The 24,645-nt window shown below is 35.1% G+C and overlaps 1 protein-coding gene across 3 annotated transcripts in view; it reads left to right on the plus strand.

The window, feature by feature from the left end:
* Window positions 1–24,645, plus strand: part of MDGA2 (MAM domain containing glycosylphosphatidylinositol anchor 2) — a 1,034,824-nt gene that overhangs the window by 728,951 nt on the left and 281,228 nt on the right. For all 3 annotated transcript variants that reach the window (XM_080666137.1, XM_080666138.1, XM_080666139.1), the window contains exon 7: window positions 15,851–16,180. In XM_080666137.1, the coding sequence (XP_080522263.1) occupies window positions 15,851–16,180 (330 nt within the window). The remainder of the gene's footprint in view (window positions 1–15,850; window positions 16,181–24,645) is intronic.

Below are 24,645 nucleotides of genomic sequence, written 5' to 3' on the forward strand. Positions count from 1 at the left end.
GAAGTTTTAGCCACAATTAGACAAGAAGAAGAAATAAAGGCATCCAAATTGAAAAAGAAGAAGTAAAGCTGTCCTTATTTACAGATGACATGATATTGTACATAAAAAACCCGAAAGACTCCATCAAAAAACTAATAGACTTAATAAATGAATTCGGCAATGTGGCAGGATACAAAATTAACGCCAAGAAATCTACGGCATTTCTATACACCAATAGTGAACTTACAGAAAGAGAGACTAAAAAAGCAATCCCATTTCCCATTGCACCAAAAAAAAATTAAGATACCTAGGAATAAACTTAACCAAGGAGGTAAAAGACCTATATGTGGAAAACTACAGGACACTGAAAAAAGAGATAGAGGAAGACATAAACAGATGGACGAACATACCATGTTCATGGATTGGTAGAATCAACCTCATTAAAATGTCCATACTACCCAAAGCAATCCATAGATTCAATGCACTCCTCATTAAAATACCAACGGCATATTTCACAGACCTAGAACAAACTTTTAAAAATTCATCTGGAATAAAAAAAAAAGACCTCGAATAGCCACAGCAATCCTGAGAAAGAAGAAAAAAGCAGGTGGAATCTCAATACCAGATTTCAAGCTCTATTACAAAGCCACTGTTCTCAAAACAGCCTGGTACTGGCACAAGAACAGACATATAGATCAATGGAATAGAATAGAGAACCCAAAATCAACCCAAGCCACTATGCTCAATTAATATTCGACAAAGGAAGCATGAACATACAACGGAGTCAATACAGTCTCTTCAATAAATGGTGTTGGGAAAATTGGACAGATACATGCAACAAAAATGAAACTAGACGACCAACTTAAACCATACACAAAAATAAACACAAAATGGATAAAGGACTTAAACATAAGACGAGAAACCATAAAATTACTAGAGGAATCCACAGGCAGAAAAATCTCAGACATATGCAGAAGCCTTTTCTTCACTGATACAGCTCCTAGGGCAATGGAAACTAAAGAGAAAATAAACAAATGGGACTACATCAAAATAAAAAGCTTTTGCACAGCAAAAGAAACCATCAACAAAACAATAAGAATGCACACTGTATGGGAGAACATATTTGCAAATGTTATCACTGATAAAGGTTTAATCTCCAACATCTACAGGCAACTTATACAACTTAATAAAAGGAAGACAAATGATCGAATAAAAAAATGAGCAACGGACCTAAATAGAATCTTTTCGAAAGAAGACAGAAGGAGGCCAAGATGCATATGAAAACATGCTAAAAGTCACTAATCAGAGAGATGCAAATCAAAACAAAAATTCAGTACCATCTCACACTTGTCAGAATGGCAATCATCAACAAATCAACAAAGGACAAGTGCTGACGAAGATGCGGAGAAAAAGGAACCCTTCTGCACTGCTGGTGGAAATGCAGACTGGTGCAGCCACTGTGAAGAACAGTATGGAGTTTCCTCAAAAAACTAAAAATGTAACTCCCATTTGACCCAGTAACCCCACTTCTAGGAATATATCCCAAGAAACTAGAAACACCAATCAGAAAGGATATATGCACCCCTATGTTCACAGCAGCACAATTTACCATAGCTAAGATTTGGAAACAGCCTAAATGCCCATCAGCAGATGAGTGGATTAGAAAACTATGGTACATCTACACAATGGAATACTACGCTGCTATAAAAAAGAAGGAATCCTTAGCATTTGCAGCAGCATGGATGGACCTGGAGAGCATTATGTTAAGTGAAATAAGCCAGGCAATGAAAGAAAAATACCACATGATCTCACTCATTTATGGAAAATAAAGAACATTATAACCTGATGAACAAAAAGATAGACACAGAGGCGGTAAACCACCGAACAGACTGTCAAATTACAGCGGGAAGGCTGTGGAGTGTTGCGGAGCGGGGGAAAGAGATCAACCAAAGGACTTGTATGCATGCATATAAGCACAACCAGTGGATGTGACAGGGGGTAAGGGAGTTTGGGGGAAGGTCAATGGGGAAAAATAAGGAGATATATGTACTAATATATGTAATACTTTAAACAATAATATAAAATTTAAAAAAATAAAAAATTAAAAAATAAATCTATGAATGTAAAAAACAATAAACCATTTACTTTAAAAATAATTTATTAAATAACTAATTGAAATAAGAAAAATATAATTAACAAAACTGACTACATTTGTTTTGAGTGATGATTAAGTGGCAACAATTAATATGATAACTACTTAGAAATAGCTTCAGATATGTTCCCAATGAATGACAAATTTTGTTTGCCATCTGATTTGTTCTTTCATGTCACCAACCTAAGTGTATTTACAGATAGCAGGTGGAAGACAGTATGCTCAGGAAGAGAGCAATGTGAAGAACCTCTATGTTTATGATGCTCTAAGTTCAGAGAATAAAAAATGTTTATCCTGGCTGGTGTGGCTCAGTGGTTGAGCAATGATCTATGAACCAGGAGATCATGGTTCGCTTCCCAGTCGGGGCACATGACAGGGTTGCAGGCTCGATCCCCAATGCGGGGTGTGCAAGAGGCAGCTGATTAATGATTCTCTCTCATCATTGATTTTTCTATCTCTCCTTTTCTCTTCCTCTATGAAATCAATAAAAATATAATTTTTAAGAGAAAAAGACAGGATAAAATTGATGTTGTGTAATATTCCACACAGAACTAGAGCTGAGATCAGGAACACATTTTAAGAGGTTAGCCCTGACAAAAATACAAGAGGGGAGTAGAATGAATGATTAAACCACAGAGAAGTACATTTTATGGAATCATGAAGGGATTTGCTAGAGTTAGTGAAAGCTGAAGTAGGATCTATTATTGGTACAGTAAAATCTGTGTTCCACATCCTTTGATGATACCACTCTCTGGAGTGACCTTTCACCATCTCCAACCTTCTGTCTTTATTTTTTTCCCTCATTTTCAGGCTCTTCCTGCCCCTAGTCTTTTAGTTTTTATTGTTTGTTTTATTGTTTTTAAAGTGCTCTGTTTCATAATACCTAGTACACTTAATGCTTTATTGCACTGTAAATACAATTGTTTATCTCTATGCTTTTCTGTGCCACTAGGCTCTTCATTTTGGTAGCTTTGGTAACAAACATAGTTGTGGATGTGTTGTCAGTGCTCAGGGAAACAGTGCATAGAAAACAGCTGACATCTACTGTGTGCTTGCACTGTGTGGCATCAGCATACTCAGAGATTCATAGATCAACTTTATTATCATCTTCATTTTGCAGATTTGGGAGACTGATTAAATTGCACAAGGTCACACAGCTAATAAATCGTCAAATTATATTATATTAGAATGCAGACAATCTGACTCCACAAAACATGCTTCACTGTTATCTATAGTGGCTCTCCAAGAAGTCATTGGCACTCGGAAGAAAGTTGATGGGCTATGAATCTCTCAATCAAAATTATAAACATATTTTTTTAGATTTTCCCTAAATGAGAGTTGGTTATATTATTAATACTTTGAGAGTTAGAATTTCTTAGGTAAATAGGGTTACTTTGAGGCATTTAATGTTAACTATTCTTAACATCTTTATTATTTTGTGAATAAATCTAGAAATAAGTGTTTTGTGGAACTTCCTTCAGGTTCTGGCTATATTTAAGGTTAAGCTGTGTGAGGTCAATTTATACTATTTTATTATTGATACTTATGAACTGTTTATTAATAATATTTCAAGTGTTATAATCAGGATAAAAAAATCTCCTGAGGGCCTTGCAAAGTAAAAGATATCCTGTGGCCACTCTTCCACACGTTCTTTAATGGCTGAATAGTCCTTCCGGGTGAGCTAATGGTCAGCCTCACTCCCTCTGCCTCTTTTCCAGATGATGGAAGGTTAAACCATTTTCTGAGACAGTGGCTCTCAGACGTGAAGCTACATCAGAATCACCCAAGGGAGATGTTAAAATGCAGATGGCTAAGACCTACCCCTGGAATTGTATATTTAGTGTGAAGTGCTACCAAGAACTTTCACTTTTTACATGTTCCCAGGCTATGCTGTTGTTGCTCCAGTGTTCACACTTGGAAAACTACTGCTCTAAACTATAAATGTTATATTTTTAATTTAAATTTTTGTTTTGTGTACATTTATTTTTGTTGTTAAAAGTACTACAGATGTCCCTTTTTTCCTTATATTGGCCCTCTCAATCCTGTTCCCTCCCCCAGGCCTTCACTGCACTATTGTCAGTGTCCATGGTTAATTCTTTGGTTAATCTCTTCCCCTGCCTCCCCCCTGACTCCTTCCCTCTGAGATTCTTCAGATTGTTCCATGCTCCCATATCTCTGGATTTATATCGATTACTGAACTTATCATCTAATCATTTCCTTTAAGAGGGAGTTCAGATCAACTCTTCCAAAACAAGTCATTGTTTCCTTCAAATGTGTCCTAACACTGAATTGGCTTATATCCAACAATTCTCTAAGTAATGTGATCAGTTAATTTAGCATGAGATATATTGTGGAACCAAATTTTTTTCTTAAGGTATTCAAAAGTAGTGTTTTCACAAATGTTGGTACAATGTAGACCTCCCTACCTTATCCCTGTCTACAGGTATTTCTCTCTCCCCTTCTTTATATAGTGTGTGTTCTGCCTTGGTTCCCTCCTTCCAAAGAGTATTTGATTCTTATTTTTTGTGTCAGTTACCACTTAGAGTATACATTTTCACATAACCCTGAACACATTGCACACCCCACCAGCAGGACCTCCCTGGGTTACACTCATTTTTTCTCCTGCTAAATACTTACCAAGACACTATCTTTGGATTTATCTTTGAATTGAACCTGAACACCTACCTGTGCACTGGTACTATGCCCCTTTGGTTCCTATATAAAGGACAGATTGACAACTAGTCTTGAGAATTACATTGTTTTGATCACCATAAGGATGTGGCTAAAAGTGCTATTCATTGTGTGTCTCATTTATGCAAGCTCAGAAGATAAATTCCACTCAGATCTTTGAACCAGGAATTATTTTGTTTTGTTTGAGGATTGGAGTATTTTTAACTTAAATCTGACATGAAACTGTTTCTCTTTTTGCCTTTGTTTCTGTAAAAATCAGAGTCAATTTATGGCCTCACTACCAATTGTACAGGATTTGAAAACATTTCTGTACGAGCATCGTTTTGACCTTATCTCATTTGCTTTTCTGCCACAATTTTCTCATTTTAAAAAAGGTGGAAAAGCTATAATATGTATTTCTAAAAAGTGTTTTAAAGTCTCCTAGAGTAAGGTAGGAATTTACTTTTATAAATGGAAACATTATATTTTTTTTATAATGTATTAACTTTATTTAGTTTTAGAGTCAGTCTTTTTCATACTTCATTTAGCTGTCCTGTCTTCTGTTGGGTAACCCACAAATCCAGATCCTTGTCCTGTGGTCTATTATCAGAAACTCTAGACCTAGAAGGCATTAAATATTAAATAGGTTTTAACACTTTGGAGGAAGCATAGTTTTATAAAGGGTTTAAATTACCCTTTTTAACTCAAATACTCGTGTGACATTTCATCTTTGAGCAGCATACTATTGTGTATGTGTGTGTCTCTGGGTATGTGTGTGTCCTATGCTGTAATCATAAGCATTATTTTCTTTTGTGTTTGAAAACTGTAGCAGCAGATTTCCTAGATTGATCCTTCTTTCACTTATTTCAATAATGCACAATACAAAATGTAACTGTGTGAAAGGAAAATTGCACTAGACATTACAAAACAGCAAGGAAAACTCTATGCAAGACTTGCAATAGGGATCAAGATCATTGCCATAAAGAGGGAGATTAACTGCAACTCCACTGAATCAAGAGGCAAAAGGATTTTTAAATGCTGGGTAAGGTAATGAAAACATACTGGAACATGTTTGTGGGGGAGGTTAGTCAATGTGATGAAGAAAACTGTGCTTGCTAAGTGATCTTCTCACATTTCAAAGTTAGGCTCTTTCTTATAGAGACTGGGAGATGGATGCACTATCTCCTTCAATGATTACTTTCTAAAGTGATGGCTCACAGGTTCTCCTGAAAGACATTTATCAAGGTATTCTGGCTTTCTTCAGAAGATTTACATCTCAAAGGGGCAGAGAAAGCATTATAAATGCAAGTTTTCTAAAAGTAAATGCTATCAGGAAAGGAAGGTCAGAGGCATAGAGTTAGGAAGAAACCTGTCTAACACTGAGTCATGCTGAGGGGAATGTTTAGTTAGTCTTAGCGATATTGATGCTTCAGCTTCTCATAGGTAAGATAGTTAGGATAATTTATATAATTTCTCAGTGAATACAGATATTTTTATGTGATCATTAAATATACATACGTTATTTTCTTTGCTCTTTAACATATATATATATATATGATTTAACCATTATTTAAATTTAAATTTAAATGTTCATGGATCCGGTCAGAATGTTTTGTGTTTTAAGAAACAAATGGAAACAGACAAACAAAGCTCTCATTTCCCCAAACATAGGCAGCAAAATAGAAGGCAGAATATTAAGGAAACACCCCATGGTCTGCAATTATGGCAAAGTAATTTATAAAAATATTTTCCTTATCAACAAATACTGACTTTGCACTTTTTGAATGACAGAATCCAAATGAACTAGAGAACTAGGAAAAGTCATGACAACAGGGATGCAAATGAGCTAAGTCAAGTGATTTTCTTAAATATGAGCTCATATTTTACCAGTTATAAGAATCAGTAGAAAAGAAATTTTCAAGAAGAAGGAATCTATAAAGTGATATGAAATGCAGATTTTAAGTGATATAAAAATGAAAAAAGAACTGAAAATACCATTGTGTTCATTGGTTAAGAAGTCATTGCTAACCTTTGGAACTTCAATGCGAGAATAGCACCAGTGAAAAACCAGTGTGTAACTGTCCAAATGAGTGAGTTCATGATACAACAGGGGCAACTGGTTTTTCACTATATTTTCAAAAATATATGCTACAAATAGTTCGAAGGATTATTAGAGTTAAGAAAAATGTTCTAAGTTTAGATGCAACCTAAACAATTTTCTACTCTGAAAGTAAATATTATTTGGAAGAGAAAATATTTAAATTTCAAAAGAAAGTGAATAAGCAAAAGAATGAAGAACATCAATATATAGTGAGAGAGGCTGACAGATGGCAGTATCATTTTGGAGAGGAGAAAGGCCACAGCTTTTGAGACAGAAAATAAGGAAAACAAGAAAAGCAAAGAAATATTTTTAGTTTCAATTAGTCTCATTATTTTCACTGCTACATGATCAATTCCATAAATATTAAGAATGTACTATTTTCAAAAGGACTTCAAAAGAACTATATTTAACACAGGTCTGTTATAGCTATTTCTACTCCTAGATATTCAAAAACGAATAAAGAAATATAATTTACTCTGGACACATTCTCATTTTTCATAGTGAATAGTATTATTAAATTTGATAGAAAAGGTGAGTTTAACATACTTACTAATTTTAATTTCATATGACCAGTAAGTGGTACTGATTAATATTCTCCTATTTAAATAATTGGTGCTAAGATATTATGCTATGTCAAATACCATTTACATAGTAGCCACATTATGAAAATGCTTATTTTTATGACACTACATAGACTTTATAATAATTCATGAGCAGAAAATATTTTCTCCTTACTTAAAATAGGGCTGAAATGATAATAATGGAAAAATAATAATGATGATGATAATGATATTTTAGTCCACTCTTCTCATTTTTCAAGGACGGGCTTACATGAAAAGCAAAATTTGTGCCCATCTAAAAGATCCTTTCTTATTTTAATTTCAACCCCAAATACTTATCTATTCTATTAAGCAAGGACATTTAAGACAATTGGAATTTAACCATACCCTGCTTAAACAATTTGAATTTTTGTAATTATCTTTGAGTATATTCACAAAATAAATAAAGCCTTGATACTTCACAATTAGATAGAAACCCAACTTCTTTTAAGCATCTAGTTCTGCATTCGGATGATCAAGGGCACTATTTTAAATTAGTTTTAGGAAATGGATGTAATGATTTTTTTGTTGTTGCTCTTGAATTTTTGACAAACTTTCATTCAGACTATAGTTGACAATTGGAGTTGTTAAAGGAAGTGTGTATAAGATGGCTAATCCTATCTAATAAAAGAGTAATATGCAAATTGACCATCATTCCAACACACCAGATGGCTGCCCCCATGTGGACACAAGATGGCCTGCAGGGGAGGGCAGTTGGGGGTTACCAGGCCGGCAGAGGAGGGAAGTTGGGGGTGACTGGGCCTGCAGGGAAAGGAAGTTGGGGGGGACCCAGGCCTGCAGGGGAAGAAGTTGGGGGAGACCAGGACTGCAGAGGAGGGCAGTTAGGGGAAAACAGGCTGGCAGGGGAGCAGTTAGGCATCAATTAGGCTGGCAGGGGAGTGGTTAGGGGTGATCAGGCTGGCAGGCAGAAGCTGTTAGGGGCAACCAGGAAGGCAGGCAAGCAGGCGAGCAGTTGGGAGCCAGCAGTCCTGGATTGTGAGAGGGATGTCTTACTGCCCGTTTAGGCTCGATCCTACGGGGATCGGGCCTAAACAGGCAGTCGGACATCCCTCGAGGGTTCCCAGATTGGAGAGGGTACAGGCTGGGCTGAGGGACACCCCCCCCAGCCCCGCACATGAATTTCATGCACCGGGCCTCTAGTAGTATATAAGGAAAAAAAGAGACCTCTACTCCTATACATCCTGAAGCTTTAATACTTCTCATAAAAACACTTTAAGTGCTTTTATATAACATAAGATATAAATAAACATTATTCTTATTTATTCAAGCAACTAATAGCCTCTATCAATAATTGCAAATATGATGTATTTCTTTTCTATGCTATTTGCATATTTTAAAATGTGTATTCCAAAGTGATTAATTAAATTTTACAAAATGCTGCTTGTCTGGGAAAGAAAACAGACACAGTCTCCTTAATGCAGACAGGTGTATTAGATGGCTCTGAAATGTTTTATATGTTCAGTGTGTTCTGAGGTGCATTTTTTAAAAATATATTTTATTGGTTTTTTACAGAGAGGAAGGGAGAGGGATAGAGAGTTAGAAACATCGGTGAGAGAGAAACATCGATCAGCTGCCTCCTGCACACCTCCTACAGGGGATGTGCCCGCAACCAAGGTACATGCCCTTGATCGGAATCGAACCTGGGACCTCTCAGTCCGCAGGCTGACGTTCTATCCACTGAGCCAAACCGGTTAGGGCCTGAGGTGCAGTTTAACTTAAATATCAAAATACATCCCCTGTCCAGTAGTTTTGAATCAAAAATTTTATTTTCATTGAAGAGTTGTATTTTTTTCAATTATTTTATAATGCTCATATGGAAATGTCTGAAATATCAAAAATGAAATTCAATATTAGAGTCTTTTCAATGATTCTCATCAACTGATACATTCTCTTACTTTATTCTTTGGGATTGTAGTACCTAAATATGTTCTACAAGTAAAGGGGTTTTGTAGATGCTATCAGTCTCTCTAAGAGTATTGCAGTGTGCATGTTAGCATGTTCAAAACTCTGAAAAGTTCTACAGAAAAGCGAATTTTCAATCATATAGTCAATCCTCAACTTTCTTCAAACATGATACTCAACCTTTTTCTGAAACAGGTTTTGGCAAATATTGTTTCAGATAGCTGTGCTCAGATATATATATATATATATATATATATATATATATATATATATATATATATATATTTTCCTTTTGCATGAAATGCAGTCTCCTTTACAAAGCAGGACTGAGTAACAGTTACAGGACACATTTGAGAGCTGATGTCCTGGGCACATCATATGACTAGGACATATAACAGCTGAGTTTTTTTTCTTTACAGAATCCTCTTTTTCACATATATCCCCATATTAATACTTTGTTCACCAAGTATCATTCCACTCCCACACAACAAAGCCCATGAGTCCTAGAGGACATCAAATCTCCTTTTTGCTATCCTATTTTCTATCATGGATGCAGAACATAAGATAACCAAACCAAACCAAAACAGAGGAAATATCAGACTGAATGGTATCAACAGGAATCCATAGAGCTAATGTTTTGAAATGTCATATTTTATTAAACTCAACCAAAACTATTGAATACCAACTACAACAAAGTACTGGGTTCAGGATTTGAAGTTACAAAGAAGACTAAGGCATGGCCGTACTCCCCAGGGTTCCACAATCTCTCTGAGAAGAAAGACAGGCACTTATTATAACTGGACCATAATATATATATATATATTACTAGAGGCCCAGTGCACAAAATTCATGCAGGGTGGGGATCCCTCAGCCCAGCCTACACCCTCTCTAATCTGGGACCCTGTGAGGGATGCCTGACAGGCAGTTGGATATCCCTCTCACAATCCAGGACTGCTGGATCCCAACCGCTTGCCTGCCTGCCTGCCTGCCTGATTGCCCCTAACTGCTTCTGCCTGCCAGCCTGATCACCCCTAATCACTCCCCTGCCAGCCTGATTGCCCCTAACTGCCCTGCCCTACCAGCCTGGTCGCCCCTAACTGCCCTCCCCTGCCAGCCTGGTCACCCCCAACTTCCCTCCTCTGCCAGCCTGGTCACCCCTAACTGCCTTCCCCTGCTGGCTTGATCACCCACAACTGCTCTCCCCTGCCGGCCATCTTGTGTCCACATGGGGGTGGCCATCTTGTGTGTTGGAGTGATGGTCAATTTGCATATTACCTCTTTATTATATAGGATTATTATATAGGATCCTTTTACTATCTCTTAAGTTGCTTTACTGAAACAATGTATTTCCAACTGTTTATTCAATTGACATATGATTGGACTGGAAAATACTTCCACTCTAATATTTTTATTGCCTTTAACAGAGAACTAATGAGTTGAAAATCAATTCTTACTTATCTGTTTGAACTATTATTGATTTGAATTTATCTTATTGGAATGGTGGTCAGCATTCACTCTGGGTCTCATCTTCTTTCTGAAATAGATTCTTGGCAGAGGTTCAAAAGCTCACAACTGATATACCTGATCTCCAAAGAGATGCTTTCTCATTAAAATTTAGAAAATTTTAATGTCTTTTTTGCTCTATCTACACATTTTATTTTATTATGAAACTACTATGTGTTGTAGGGAGCATCTGACAATCAGTGAATTTTATACTTTTAAGTCTATAGCTACAAGCAACATATAATCTCACAGTCTCCTTTTTGCTTTTATCTGCATTGAGTTTGTATTCCTAGAAACCATAAACCTAGGCTTCTCCAGAGCTAATGGTCTCTCCTTCAGGCATAAACTGAAGAAGTAATCTCACTTTAAATAAAGAATTTTTTTATCCAAGTTGTAGTCATTTACAGGCAAAAATCCACTTTTACCTCTAGGGTAAGGTCAGCAGTAAGCCCTACCAGGATCTTTGCAGTGGCCTTCCTTTTATACACAGGTTTCATTCTTCTCACACAGCACCTTTGTAAATCTCCAAGTAGAGGGACTTCAGTAAGTGCAATTTACAGTGTCCTCAAGAGTAACCTGTCTAAAGTGAATGTGGACCAATTTGCATTCAGTTTCTCATTATTTAAAAAAAATGGGGACTATGGATTATATTGCAATGTTTTCTAAAATGATTATCCAGAACAGAGGCTCAGTGTGATGCCAATTCTTTACATACATTGCCAGACTAAACAAGTACCTTTTGAGGTCCATCTATCACAATTTATGATACATTAAGCTAAATCTAATGTTCTCTCTGGCTGGTGTTAGGGGATTTTCAATATTCAAACTAAGAAATTGCATTTGGGGAAAGGGATTTCTCCTCTCTTTTCCATAGAATTTCTTTAATTCTGTAGTCTTGTTATGTACTATTGTACCTCTGTTATACTCTGGGACTAATCGCAGATTGATTTTAAGCATTTGAAATCTTAACTGGTAGCAGGAAATGGCTTTAAATTAACATTGCATGAACTACTATAAATTGTTCACTGAAAAAGAGAATGTTTAATTATAAATGAAGGAACCTGCTTCCTAGTTGATTAGCTATATTAAACACTTTATATTTTCAAAGCTCTACACTACTGCTAATAAGCTATTTCTCACAATGGTCACAGAGGGAGCCTAATACTATAACCCCTATTTTTATAATTGGTGCACTTGATCCAAAAAAAAAAAAAGTAGATTGCCTATATTGGATCACATAGAAATAAAAAACTAGTATTAGGTTTCAAGTTCTTAATGTATCTGTTCCTAGCTTATAAAAATGTGCTCTTAGTGTTTTGAACAGCCAAAGTAAATTAGAAAATAATTTTAAATGTCCTCTGTTACTATAGATAGGTACACAAACACACACAACACATGCTTCCCCCCCATCCTTAGAATGTTACTGTTATGTATGCAAAACTGGATAGCTTATTATGGGATAACATAAAGCAAGCTGGAACAGATGGTTCTCCAGTCAAATGATCCGTGCTGCTTATTCTGAGCTTCCTCGATCACTTGCAGGACTCATTTGACCCTCTTCCCTTTTTGAATCTGTCATTTGAAAGACTAATATGATTGCCTTTGGTCAAATTATAAAATTATCTGACTTTGAGATCAACAAATGAGTTCACTTGATTATATTGCTTTCTATAAAAATATAATTATATCATACTTAATTTTATTCATTAATTATCAGATTTGTAATTTTAATATTTTTACTTTGAATTTTCACTTATTTTTATGAATAAAACAGTCCATAACACAAAATATAGATATTAATTTTATGTTTTTTATTAATTTTATTCTTTAATAGTTTAAACCCAATTTGTGTGATGAGTTTCCAGGTTTCTCAATGTCACTATGCCTAAAATTGGGCTAGGAAACATAACTGCCTAGTAAGTCAACAATGGAAATTTCAGGGTTTTTTATTGTGTAGTTACATGGCAGCTGACACATAACTTTGTAATTAAATTTATTCTAAATATGCTGGCATATGAAGCAATTGTTAAATTAGCATAGATGTTGGTGTGTTTCTTCTGAACTTTAAAAATAGTGAATTGTTTGTTTAAAATTTTTATTTAGGTCTATCACTTTTCTATAGAAACAGGATAGGAAAAATTCTTACCAAATCAAAGGAAACTCTTTATTTAAATGTTATAATGCTAACCAAAGTAAATGCTCCTTGAAATACTATTTTTAGATCTCTTTATCAAAGAAAAAAGATAATCTGCCTGGCTGGATGGTTCCATTGGTTGGAGTGTCTCTCCTACACCAAAAGGTGACAAGTTTTGATTCCTGGTCAGGGCACATGTCCAAGTTTCAGGTTGGATCCCCACTGTCCTGGCGCATGTGGGAGGCAACTGTTGATGTTTCTCTCTCACATTTCTGTTTCTTTCTCTTTCTCACCCTTCTTCTCCCTAAAATCATTTTTTTAAAAAGGATATTCTATGTGCTATAGAATTTCAATTACATTTGAATTATATATGTGCAATATCATACACCAAATATAGTAGCCCGATATAGATATTTTAGCACATTTCCCTTTCTACTAAAAATCATATTTTAGTGTCTATTAAAATATAAATATATGACTGTAGATAATATAATGCTATATTTTCTTCTAATTTTATCCTAGAGCCATGTATTAATAAAGACGTGATTAGGAATGACTAAAGTTCATAAATTGCATTTTACTGTGGAAACAAACAATATGACAATATGATTTAAATATTTGTCTTTTGGTATTTCATTAAGACTGAAGCTTTGTGCATTTTGTAAAGAATATTTTGGTGGATTCCTCTCTGAGATTCAACTTATTCACACTTATAAAACATTTAACATCATGCAATTTGTAGATTTTCTTGACATAAGTATCATAAGTGTTAGGCAGATAAATTGGATTAATAATCTGTGAGTACATAATTTGCAATATGTGAGGGACAGGGTTATGTTTATTTTCTTTACTTCATGTAATAAGGGTCTTGCCTAATGTCTATTCTTGAACAGGAGTCCTATTAGTATTTCTTGAACAAAAAGAAAGTAAGCAAGAATGAAAGGAAAGAAGAAAGAAAGAAAGAAAGAAAGAAAGAAAGAAAGAAAGAAAGAAAGAAGAGATTGTTTTTGATGTTTGTTTATTTCTCCTCATTAAGATGCAAACAAGAAAGCAGATAAAATATTTGGTACTCTAGAGTAAATAATGTTAAAAGCAAATATTTCTAAGATTTAAAAAGTGTATTAATCTTCTGTGCATTCTTTCATAGTTTTATATATTTGCATGGTGTTTCCAAGCCTTTATTAGTCCAACTGAGAAAAATCTGGTAAAATTCAGGAAAAGTAATCCAAAATACAAATAGAAAGCCTCCATTATTTGCAGGTTCTCTTTTTTGTCGTTGTTGTTGTTGTTAATTCTCACCTTAGGATATTTTTTCATTGATTTTTAGAGGGAGTGGAAGGGAAAGAGAGAGAAATATCTATCGATGTGAAAGAGACACATTGATTGGTTGCCTTCACACACACCCTGACCAGGGCTGGGGATAGACCTGCAACCAAGGTACATGCCCTTGACTGGAATCTAACCCAGGACACTTCAGTTCACAGGCCAATGCTTTTTCCACTGAGCCAAAGCCACAGGTTCTCTAAATTCACATCGTTTTTACCATTGTCATTATATAGTAAGGTTTATTGGTTAAAGTAAATGAACAATTATTATTCTGATAATAATATTTCACTGCATGTGCTTCACATCATCATATATAGATGATGGTGGTAAGAGAGAGGGAAATGGGCAGGGTACTGGAAAAGAGAAAAGTGTGTGCAGAAGAGAACCACTGCCATAAAAAAAGAGCAAACTCGGTTCCTTATTGTGTCCCTAGTGTAATTCAAAGTTCAGAACTGGAGCCCTCAGGAAACCAATAGATGTTCCCCAAGAAGCCCTTGGTAGTCATCACTACTGACCCAGGCTGTGAGAACAGCACTGAAGTTAGCCCCAGAAAGCCCTGCTGTAGGGATACAAACACAGCGGGCTTTCCAAGACCCCTGCCAAGAGGTTCTGTTGGTCATATGCATAAGAGTCAGCAAATAGTTTCAACAAGAAACATCTATGTAAGGTGAAAGAGAGCAGTGACAGCGATGTTTTGGGGAAAAAATTCTTTTTTAACTCAGGTTATTTCAATATATGAAAATGCTTCATGGTGTGAACTGACTTAATTCTTACAAATCTAGTTTTGGTCAGCATGTAGATTCAACTTTAGAAGAATTTTCTTTAATGTGACATTTGTGCGATATTTGAGTTGTTTAAGAAGCGTCATAATTGAGGGATGAGATAAGTAATGAATAGACTTATTATTATTATTTTAAACTCTAATTCATAATGACTTTATCCAAACAGGTTATATTGTTTGTTCTAAGTTCAATAGCAACAATGTTTATGTATCATGTATAGATTTAAAGCATTTTCACATCACTGGAAAATATTATCCAATTGATGTTTGAGAGCCTTGTGATCCCATGAACTACAGTCAGTGTGTATGTGGAGAATTCCAAAGTAGCTTTGCTTTTTTGCCAGCCTGTTACCAGATTGAATTGTTTAAAGTCTCTAAGTGACTTTGGTCTTTAGATTACTTCTAGATTATATAAGGTTTATTGATATGTACATTAATTGGAAATAAGATATATATTGAGATATATATACATATATATATAGTATATATATATGTATGTATGTATATATGTGTGTGTGTGTGTATATATATATATATATATATATATATATATATTTACATTTTATTTTATTTGCTTTATTTTATTTACTTTATTTCAGGCCAGAGATAATTAGCTAGAGTGAATGAAATCCCTAGCATTGTGAAAGTAACACTAACTACTTATGGAATTTTTATGTTTTAGCATTAAAAAAGGGACGGTTTTGGATCACACCAGATCCTTATCACAAAGATGACAACATCCAGATTGGGCGTGAGGTGAAAATATCTTGCCAAGTAGAAGCTGTTCCTTCTGAGGAGTTAACATTTAGTTGGTTTAAAAATGGTCGTCCATTAAGAAGCTCTGAGCGGATGGTTATTACACAGACTGATCCAGATGTGTCTCCAGGAACAACAAACTTGGACATCATTGATTTAAAATTCACGGATTTTGGGACATACACATGTGTAGCGTCTCTGAAGGGAGGAGGAATAGCTGATATCAGTATTGATGTTAATATATCCAGCAGCACAGGTAAGCATATTTATTATACCAAAGATGTTCATGTTGAGAATAATTTCCTTACCTTTAGCAGATGAAATAGCCTCAGTCAGCCTACAAACATTCCTATTTTTTTAAAGCTTCCTAAAAACAAATTCTAACCTTCTGAATTACCAATAAATATCATGTTAATTTCATGTGGGATTTACATGAAATTTTATAGAAATAGTGCAAATAAAATTAATAGCACTGGCTTTGATAGATGTAGGCTTCTAGGTTAAATAGTAGCCTTTTGTTTGTTTCATTTTATTTTTATTTAATTAATGAGAAACCTTTATTGCACTCTGAAAGCACATTAATAAATGTAAACAAGAAATGTCTAAAGAGTTAAGGCATTTTTTAATAAATGTTAAATTAAAGGAAACTATTGATTCCTAGGAAGAAAATACTGAGAGAAATTTGAGTATTCAAATACAAGATATATAACAAATGTATTTTCCACCAACATAAACCAAAGACAAAGATGCTAAAGTTGTAATCAGATATGACTTTTCAAAGAACCTTATGATAGAATCTCTTCACAGTGAGAATGGCTAAATATAAAATTATACTGGAATGAAAGTCCTTCTTTTGGCGGTTGAAAATGAAAACATGTTATCAATTTTCTCTCAATTAAATGCACATCTGCACATGAGGAAAATTAAAGGCTTATCTGTAGGACACAGTATCTTAACTGTCTGGATGTTTGAGAGCCTTGTGATCCCATGAACTGCAGTCAGTGTGTATGTAGAGAATTCCAAAGAAGCTTTGCTTGTTTTGCCAGCCCATTACCAGATGGAATTGTAAGATTTTTATATAATCAGGGTGAATGATATGTGTTGTAAAGGGAACACAAATATAGTTAGCAGGCATACTCTGTCTTGAGGAAATTTAAATAGTCTTCTATTCTAGTTAGAAAGCTTTTTGATTCTTGTATGTGAACAGATTGACCTGTGTGATTTTTTGTTTTGTTTTCTTTTTCTCATGGTTCCAAATTGCAGTGTACACTGGGTTGATTTTACTCCTTGAGGAATATACATCCATACTTTAGGCTGACCAAATATTCTTACTTTTTACCACTCTGCATTATTTCTAAGGGATATTTGATTTTTATCAGCCACAATTAATATAAAAGGTAGTCAGAGTGATGGGAATTTTTTTTTGAGGGGGGCAAATGTCCTTTTCTATATAAACAATAACAACAATAACTTTTTTTAATCTTTCAAAGTTCGTGCTAGCACTAAGGGATGAACTCAATTTAGGATATCTAATGGAAAGCTATTGATATGTTCAGTCAGTCATTATTTGTATGTAGTCATTAAATCAGCAAAGAGTCATTACTTGCCTGCATCAATGCCCTAGTCAGTGGTCGGCAAACTCATTAGTCAACAGAGCCAAATATCAACAGTACAACGATAGAAATTTATTTTGAGAGCCAAACTTTTTAAACTTAAACTTCTTCTAACGCCACTTCTTCAAAATAGACTTGCCCAGGCCATGGTATTTTGTGGAAGAGCCACACTCAAGGGGCCAAAGAGCCGCATGTGGCTCGTGAGCCGCAGTTTGCCGACCACAGCCCTAGGTGATATCTCACATATGGTTGTTCCCATAAAAGTAGGAATAATTTTGTAAGATCCAAGATCATTGTCCTTGTTTATAAGGGTCAGTTTTACAGAATTTATGTACATTTAATTATAAGCATTGCTTTGTGTTGTTGTTTGTTTGTCTTGTTTTATTACTTTTATAAAACCAGTGACACAAACCTAGCTCTTATTAAACAAGACTTGTCTGGTGAAAAACAGTTCATATACAGTTAAACATATACACAAGAGGGAACACAGGATGGAGAAAAGAAAGGAACATTATATAATTACTAGAGGCCCAGTGCATGAAATTCATGCACGGGGGGGGGGGGGAATTGTGTCCCTCAGCCCAGACTGCACCCTCTCCAATCTGAGACCCCTTGAGGAATGTCCGACTGCCCGTTTAGGCCCGATCCCCATAGGATTGGGCCTAAATGGGCAGTCGGACATCCCTCTCACAATCCAGGACTGCTGGCTCCCAACTGCTTGCCTGCTTGCCTGCCTTCTTGGTTGCCAATAACCGCTTGTGCCTGCCAGCCTGATCACCCCCTAACCACTCCCCTGTCAACCTGATTGATACCTAAAAGCTCCCCTGCCAGCCTGATTGATGCCTAACTGCTCCCCTGCCAGCCTGATTGATGCCTAACTGCTCCCCTGCAGGCCTCTTTGCCTCTAACTGCCCTACCCTGCAGGCCTGGTCACCCCTAACTGCTCTCCCCTGCAGGTCTGGTCCCCCCCAACTGCTCTCCCCTGCAGGTCTGGTCCCCCCCAACTGCTCTCCCCTGCAGGCCTGGGTCCTCCCAACTGCCCTTCCCTACAGGCCTGGTCGCCCCCAACTTCCCTCCTCTGCCGGCCTGGTCACCCCTAACTGCCCTCCCTTGCAGGCCTGGTCCCTCCCAACTGCCCTCCCCTGCTGGCCATCTTGTGGCAGCCATCTTGTGTCCACATGGGGGCAGCCATCTTGTGTGTTGCAGTGATGGTCAATTTGCATATTACTCTTTTATTAGATAGGATTCACAAAAATGAGCCTTAACATTAATTTCTAACTATATGTAATATTTCCTATTTGAAACTGTGCATTGTAAATTACAAAGTGGAGAAGATGACCAGCAGTGATTCATGAAATTTTCAAAAATCCTAAAAGAAAAAATACAAAAGATAATCATAAAAGCAGAAAATACTCAAGAATTGCCTCTTGATAATAAAAAAAATCACTTGTTATAATTAAAGTTTCTTAACTGTTATCATTTTGTCTGATTACCAAAAGTAACAATGCTAGAGATCAAGTAGATATATTAAGTCCTCCTCCAACACACTGCCCTTTGCTCTCCCCACCACCACAGACAGCCTGGTTATTATCTATTTCTTTTCTAGAGTAAAATCCTCCATGAATGTGGGTACTTAACAGCATTGTTCATTGTAATCTCAGCATCTGGTACAATACATGGTACTTAGTAGATACTCAGTAAATAATTATTAACTGAAGAGTTGAGCTAATCTGTGAATATAACTTTCCTTTTATATTTTCTTTCCTCCTCCTATTACCCTTGCAAGAGAGGCATTTGATATCCTTTTTCATGCTCTTGCTGCAATTTCCTACTGACTTTAAGAAATTATTCACTTGACCAATTAATATTATGGTTTCATGTGTTCTCACTCTCATCAGCAGGTGTGGCTCCATTATTTATGGTGTCCAATAAAATAAAAATTGGGTCGCTTGTCCAGAACTTGCTAAGAATTTCATGATGGCAACATGAGAGCATTAAATCAAGCACAGAGCCCTTCTAAGAGTGGCTGCACAGGTGACATGCTCATGGGACTAGCCTGCACAGGATTGTATTTTGATAGAGGAGTCCTGTGCAGTTTAACCTAAAGGATGAGTCATTGAAGATGGTGACATATTCTATCTTCATGCTGAAACTGGCTTTGATGTTCCATTTTGCTTACAGTACAGTGGAATACCACAGTATAGTTTAAAGATCTGTAGATCTGAGATTGACTGATTCAATTGATATCAATAAATATTATTTTTATACTCACATAATAGAAGACTACACTTAAAGTAGTACTTTAATATAACATATAGAGATGTTCCTAGAGATAGAGCTTGAATGAACAAGCTATATAGCATGGAGAAAAATCTTGGATGATATCAATTCTATGAACCATATAGGATTCAGAAGAAATTACCACAAATTGGGTGAGTGAAGTCAGAGAAGGATATGTACTACTGTTAAGACATAAGTAAATATGTGGAGCCTCTTAAATTTCGAATGTTGTTGGTTTTACTATTATTATTTTAGGTAATTTAGAATTGATAAGTGTTCAAAGGTTTCCTTATGTGTTAAACATTTTCTTTATGGTAAATGTAAGCTAATGTAAGCTACTCTTGGGTGATGTTTTAAACATTAAAAATTTTTATCAACTGTTTTCCATACAAAATCTTACATTGAATCCTAATTGTTACTGTTTAAGAGACATATATGAAACTTATGAAGATGAGGATAAGATATCAGAAGGACTTCTGCCTAATACAGGTTGAAAACCATTTCCTTAAATGATGAGCCACAGCTCTAGATATGTTTTTGAGGACTCTTAAAATTGAAATATGAAATATATCAGGAGGTAAATTCTAATTTACATAATTATTAATATATTTAAGAAACAATGATTTGATTTTAGAAAAAAACTTTATAGAAAAAGCCTATATGGGAGTTTGCCTCATGCATTTGATTGAATAATAAAAATTATGATATATGTGATGATAAATTAAGTCTTATTTTCACACTAATTCAACAATAGAAGCATTTTCTTCCTAATTCTATAAACATTCAAATTGTTTATTGTGAGCATTTATTGTCTTGTCATTTTAAATTTGTTCCCTGTAATTACTTTATTGTGTTACTGCTCTGTGTCTGGCTCTATGTCATTTGGTGACAGAAAATGGGCCTTGTCCTTAAAGAGCTTATGATCCAAGTTGTCAAATTATTTAGTTGTCAGATGACTTAGAAATAAGGCACAGTATATAGTGGGATGGAAGCTGTTATTAAAGTTTCATCAAACTTTTGTAGGAATTGTGAATGCTTTTGTCAATGTGGGCACAGGAAAGTTTTACAAAAAAGTGACATTCGAGTTAAATCTTGATAGAAATAGCACTGTGATAGTGACAGTGGAGGGAGGGCAACACATAGTATGAGGAAACTTTCCAGAATGTTACATGATTCTTTATTTCTTGCTTTTACTGTAGGATTTTACTGTATGAGGAAACTTTCCAGAATGTTACATGATTCTTTATTTCTTGCTTTTACTTGCTTTTAATATTAATATAAGCAAGGTATATTGATTTACTTCAATGTTTTCATTATCATTTCTAAAGCTAGATTTTTATCTGGCTAGACTGCAAATAACTAAAAAAAACCCACATTTGTTGTAATTGTAAATTTATCAGTTAAAATTACGTATAATTGTTATAATTCAATTTTGTAACATGAAAATTCTTCACATACTTGTTGAAACCGGCATGTGAATTTTAGCTTAAAATTTTGACAAAAGTGAAAATCAACCCTTAAAATAGTGTCACTCAGTTGTTATTCATTTACATAAATATAGATGTTATAGTAGATTTTTAATTTTCAGAAGGCTTGCTGAAAAATATTCTACTGCTTCTTCCAGTGTCTTTTTACCGCCAAGTTCAGGGGTGCTTGTTAGCTTGCATGTGCTCCTTTGCGTGACCTGACAGGCTTCCATCCCACTATATACTGTGCCTTATTTCTAAGCATCTGCATCATGTCTAAGACATGTAAACAGTGAGAATGGAGATCAGTGGAATTCCTATGGTGAGACATCTGGTGGGCAGCTATACCAGAGAACTCAATACCCATGTGATAATATCTTCCTACCCTGTTAGAGTACAAAAGCATTTTATATAGCAGAAAATTAAACTTGATTTAGAGGATTAAACCAGAGGTATAATCATAAGGATAGGTGCATGGAGGTGACCAATGGAGAGAATTAGTTTGAAATTTGAGCTTTGTTGCTGACTACCTGGCTGGTTACTACAGTTATGACAGTAAACGTCTGTACAAGTATTCACATCTGTGAAATGAAAGTTCTTGATAACATGGGCCTTTGACACACAACTAATAAGAACATGTAATAAACAGGAGGGCAAAGAAAAATTACTATGTCCATGCCATTGGATTTACATATTTACCCTTTCTAGTTAAGGAAGAATAGAAATGAATGAAATTCTGCTAAAATTTAAGTCTGCAGATGACTATGGAGAATGATAGGTCATTTTATGTAAGGGGAAGTCATAAGTGAGACTACCACATGTACTGGTAAGACCTGACAATGCTTTGATCAGAGGAAGCTTCCATGCATTAAAAGTCATGTAATTGGATTCCTGAGTAACTGGACACAGAAAAACTTTTCTCCCTTGACTCCAAAAATGTGAGGTTAAATCCATGACTTTCAATTTAATGGAGAACAGAGGTCAGCAATCTATGAAGGCCAGCTAGTAAATATTTTTGCATCGCAGGTTATGTGGTTTCTGTCAAAAGTATTCTGCCTAGTTATTATAGTAGGAAAGTTACCACAGACAATAAAATGAATAGGAATTGCTGTGTCAAATAAAACTTTAATTACTGAAATTGGTGATAGGCCATATTTTGCCCACAGGCCATAGTGAAACCCTATTAAGAAATAAATTAATCACAAATCTGAACTCTATGGACTTACTGGGAAATTAAGGTAAACCCACATATAAGTGTTATTTTTATATTAATATATTCTCCATAAATAGAGTCAAAATTCTAAAGTTTTCCTTATTACATATTTATTTATGAATTTGGAAGAACCTTGTATTTTTGCTGACCATTGTCTGCAAGTATGATTATGCTGCAAGGATTCTTGTGATTACTTTGCAATTGCTAAAGTCTCATTTTTAACATACAAGATTTTCTACTGCTATCTCTATTCTGCTTTGAACACTTTCATATATCTTTTATCTCTGTTTCTATATAAAGGGGTGGGTAAAGTAAGTTTTCAGTTGTAATACAAGTAAATAGTACAATAATTAATAAATGATACAATAATAAACTGTTTCACATATTCACAACTATAAGCCTACTTTTGCCCACCCTGTATATATTTTAAATTTAATATCTGAGGAGACAATGAAAAATACAACTTTAAAAAAATTGAGATACACTCTGAACTTGAGAGTCTCCTGGTTATGGAGTAGTTTTCCTCCTGCCCGAACGGCTACTTTTGTGCACTGGCCTCAGGCAGGACTAGTTTATACAGATTGAGTTTCCTCTAAGTGCTGAGACTTCTCAGTTGAGTTAGGAGCTTATTGGAAGGCGAGCAATAATTGTCCTTGATATGGGCCAGGAAGGAGCTTAATGGTTTTCGCAGTGTGTCAGTAGGGAGACCGTCACCCTAAAACACAGTGAGTTATTTCTTCTACAGCCTTTCCCACTTTCTGTTCATAGGCTCTCCTCTTCACCTACAGCTCTGGGACCTGAGCTAAATGTGTTGACAGGTATCTTCACCTTGGTCCTTAGAGTCTTTAATAGCTACTATGCTTAGTAAATTTCCCCGAGAGACACTGAACTGAAAATACTATTTTTATTGACCATGTACAGAGTGTTCCTTAAGAATTATTGGGCTAAGCATATTTTTATAGAGATACATAATTCATTTTATTTGTGCTTTCAGTAAAGGAGGGTGTCAGTGTTAGCCTATACAGTAGCCATGGTTATATAAAGTTATAGTTATATAAAAGCGTACCAGGAATATTTCATGCTTAACATTGCCTGTTTGAAAATAGGTTTAGTATGTAATTATGTTTTTTATTTTTAAATTATTTAATAATTTACAATTATTTATTCTGCTCACTTGTGTTACTTTTGCAATGCTCAGTGGCCAATGAAGATTTTCTACAAAGGAGACAAGTAAATGCAACCATCTGGAAATGTTGGGAGTGGATAGATGACTTGTCTGGAATCTGTGTTTGAATAAGTAATGTAGTTTTTATTCAGGTTGTTTAAAGTAATGAAAGAAAAAAATAGCAGAAATAGCAAAGTTTTCTAAAGGTGTTTTTACTCATACTTAAGTATGTTTCAGAAAATGTCCGTTGTTTATACCCAAGCATCATTCTTGTATTATTGCTATCATTTAGCTTCAGGTAGTGTTGATGGAGGTTGTGGTGTTTGAAGCTTGTTCTATTTTGTGTTGTCTTTAGTATCAACCATTAAAATAGTAAAAACTCCATGCTTGAATATTTTTAGGGAAGACATCCTTTCAGAAGGCTTATCAAGTGCCATATTAGGAGGTACTAAATGACTAAGAGAGAACTTGCTAAAATTACACAAAATAAAGGTGTGATGGATCAGATGGGAACAGTTTAAAAAGACCTGAAATTTCTGAAGTTTTCTTAATGAAGACAGAAAATTCACCACAAGAAATAAACATAGTATTTGCAGCACACATCATTGGTACTATTTGTCTTTTATTATTTGGTATATCTGGCTTTTATTTCACAAGCTGACAGTCCTAATTTAAATTTAAATTTGGATTTAAATATGGAAATTTAGATTTGAGAAACAAGGTTAACTGATAGTGCAAGTAAGAATAATGCCAAGAGTTCTTATATAGCAAAGAGAAATTAGTAGAGCTGTCACACAAAATCCTGGGATTAATTCATTAAATATAGTACACATTCAATTCACAGGAAATATTTATTCAACAACTACTACATGAAAGGGGATATAGAAAGAAATAAAAATGCATAGTGCCCAATTCATAATGGATTTTATATTCCAGTTGAAATATACTTGAAAACTAATAATAGATAGTCTAGTATTTGCTCTA

This window comes from Plecotus auritus (genome assembly GCF_963455305.1).
Source record: "Plecotus auritus genome assembly, chromosome: 1".
NCBI classification, from domain to species: domain Eukaryota; kingdom Metazoa; phylum Chordata; class Mammalia; order Chiroptera; family Vespertilionidae; genus Plecotus; species Plecotus auritus.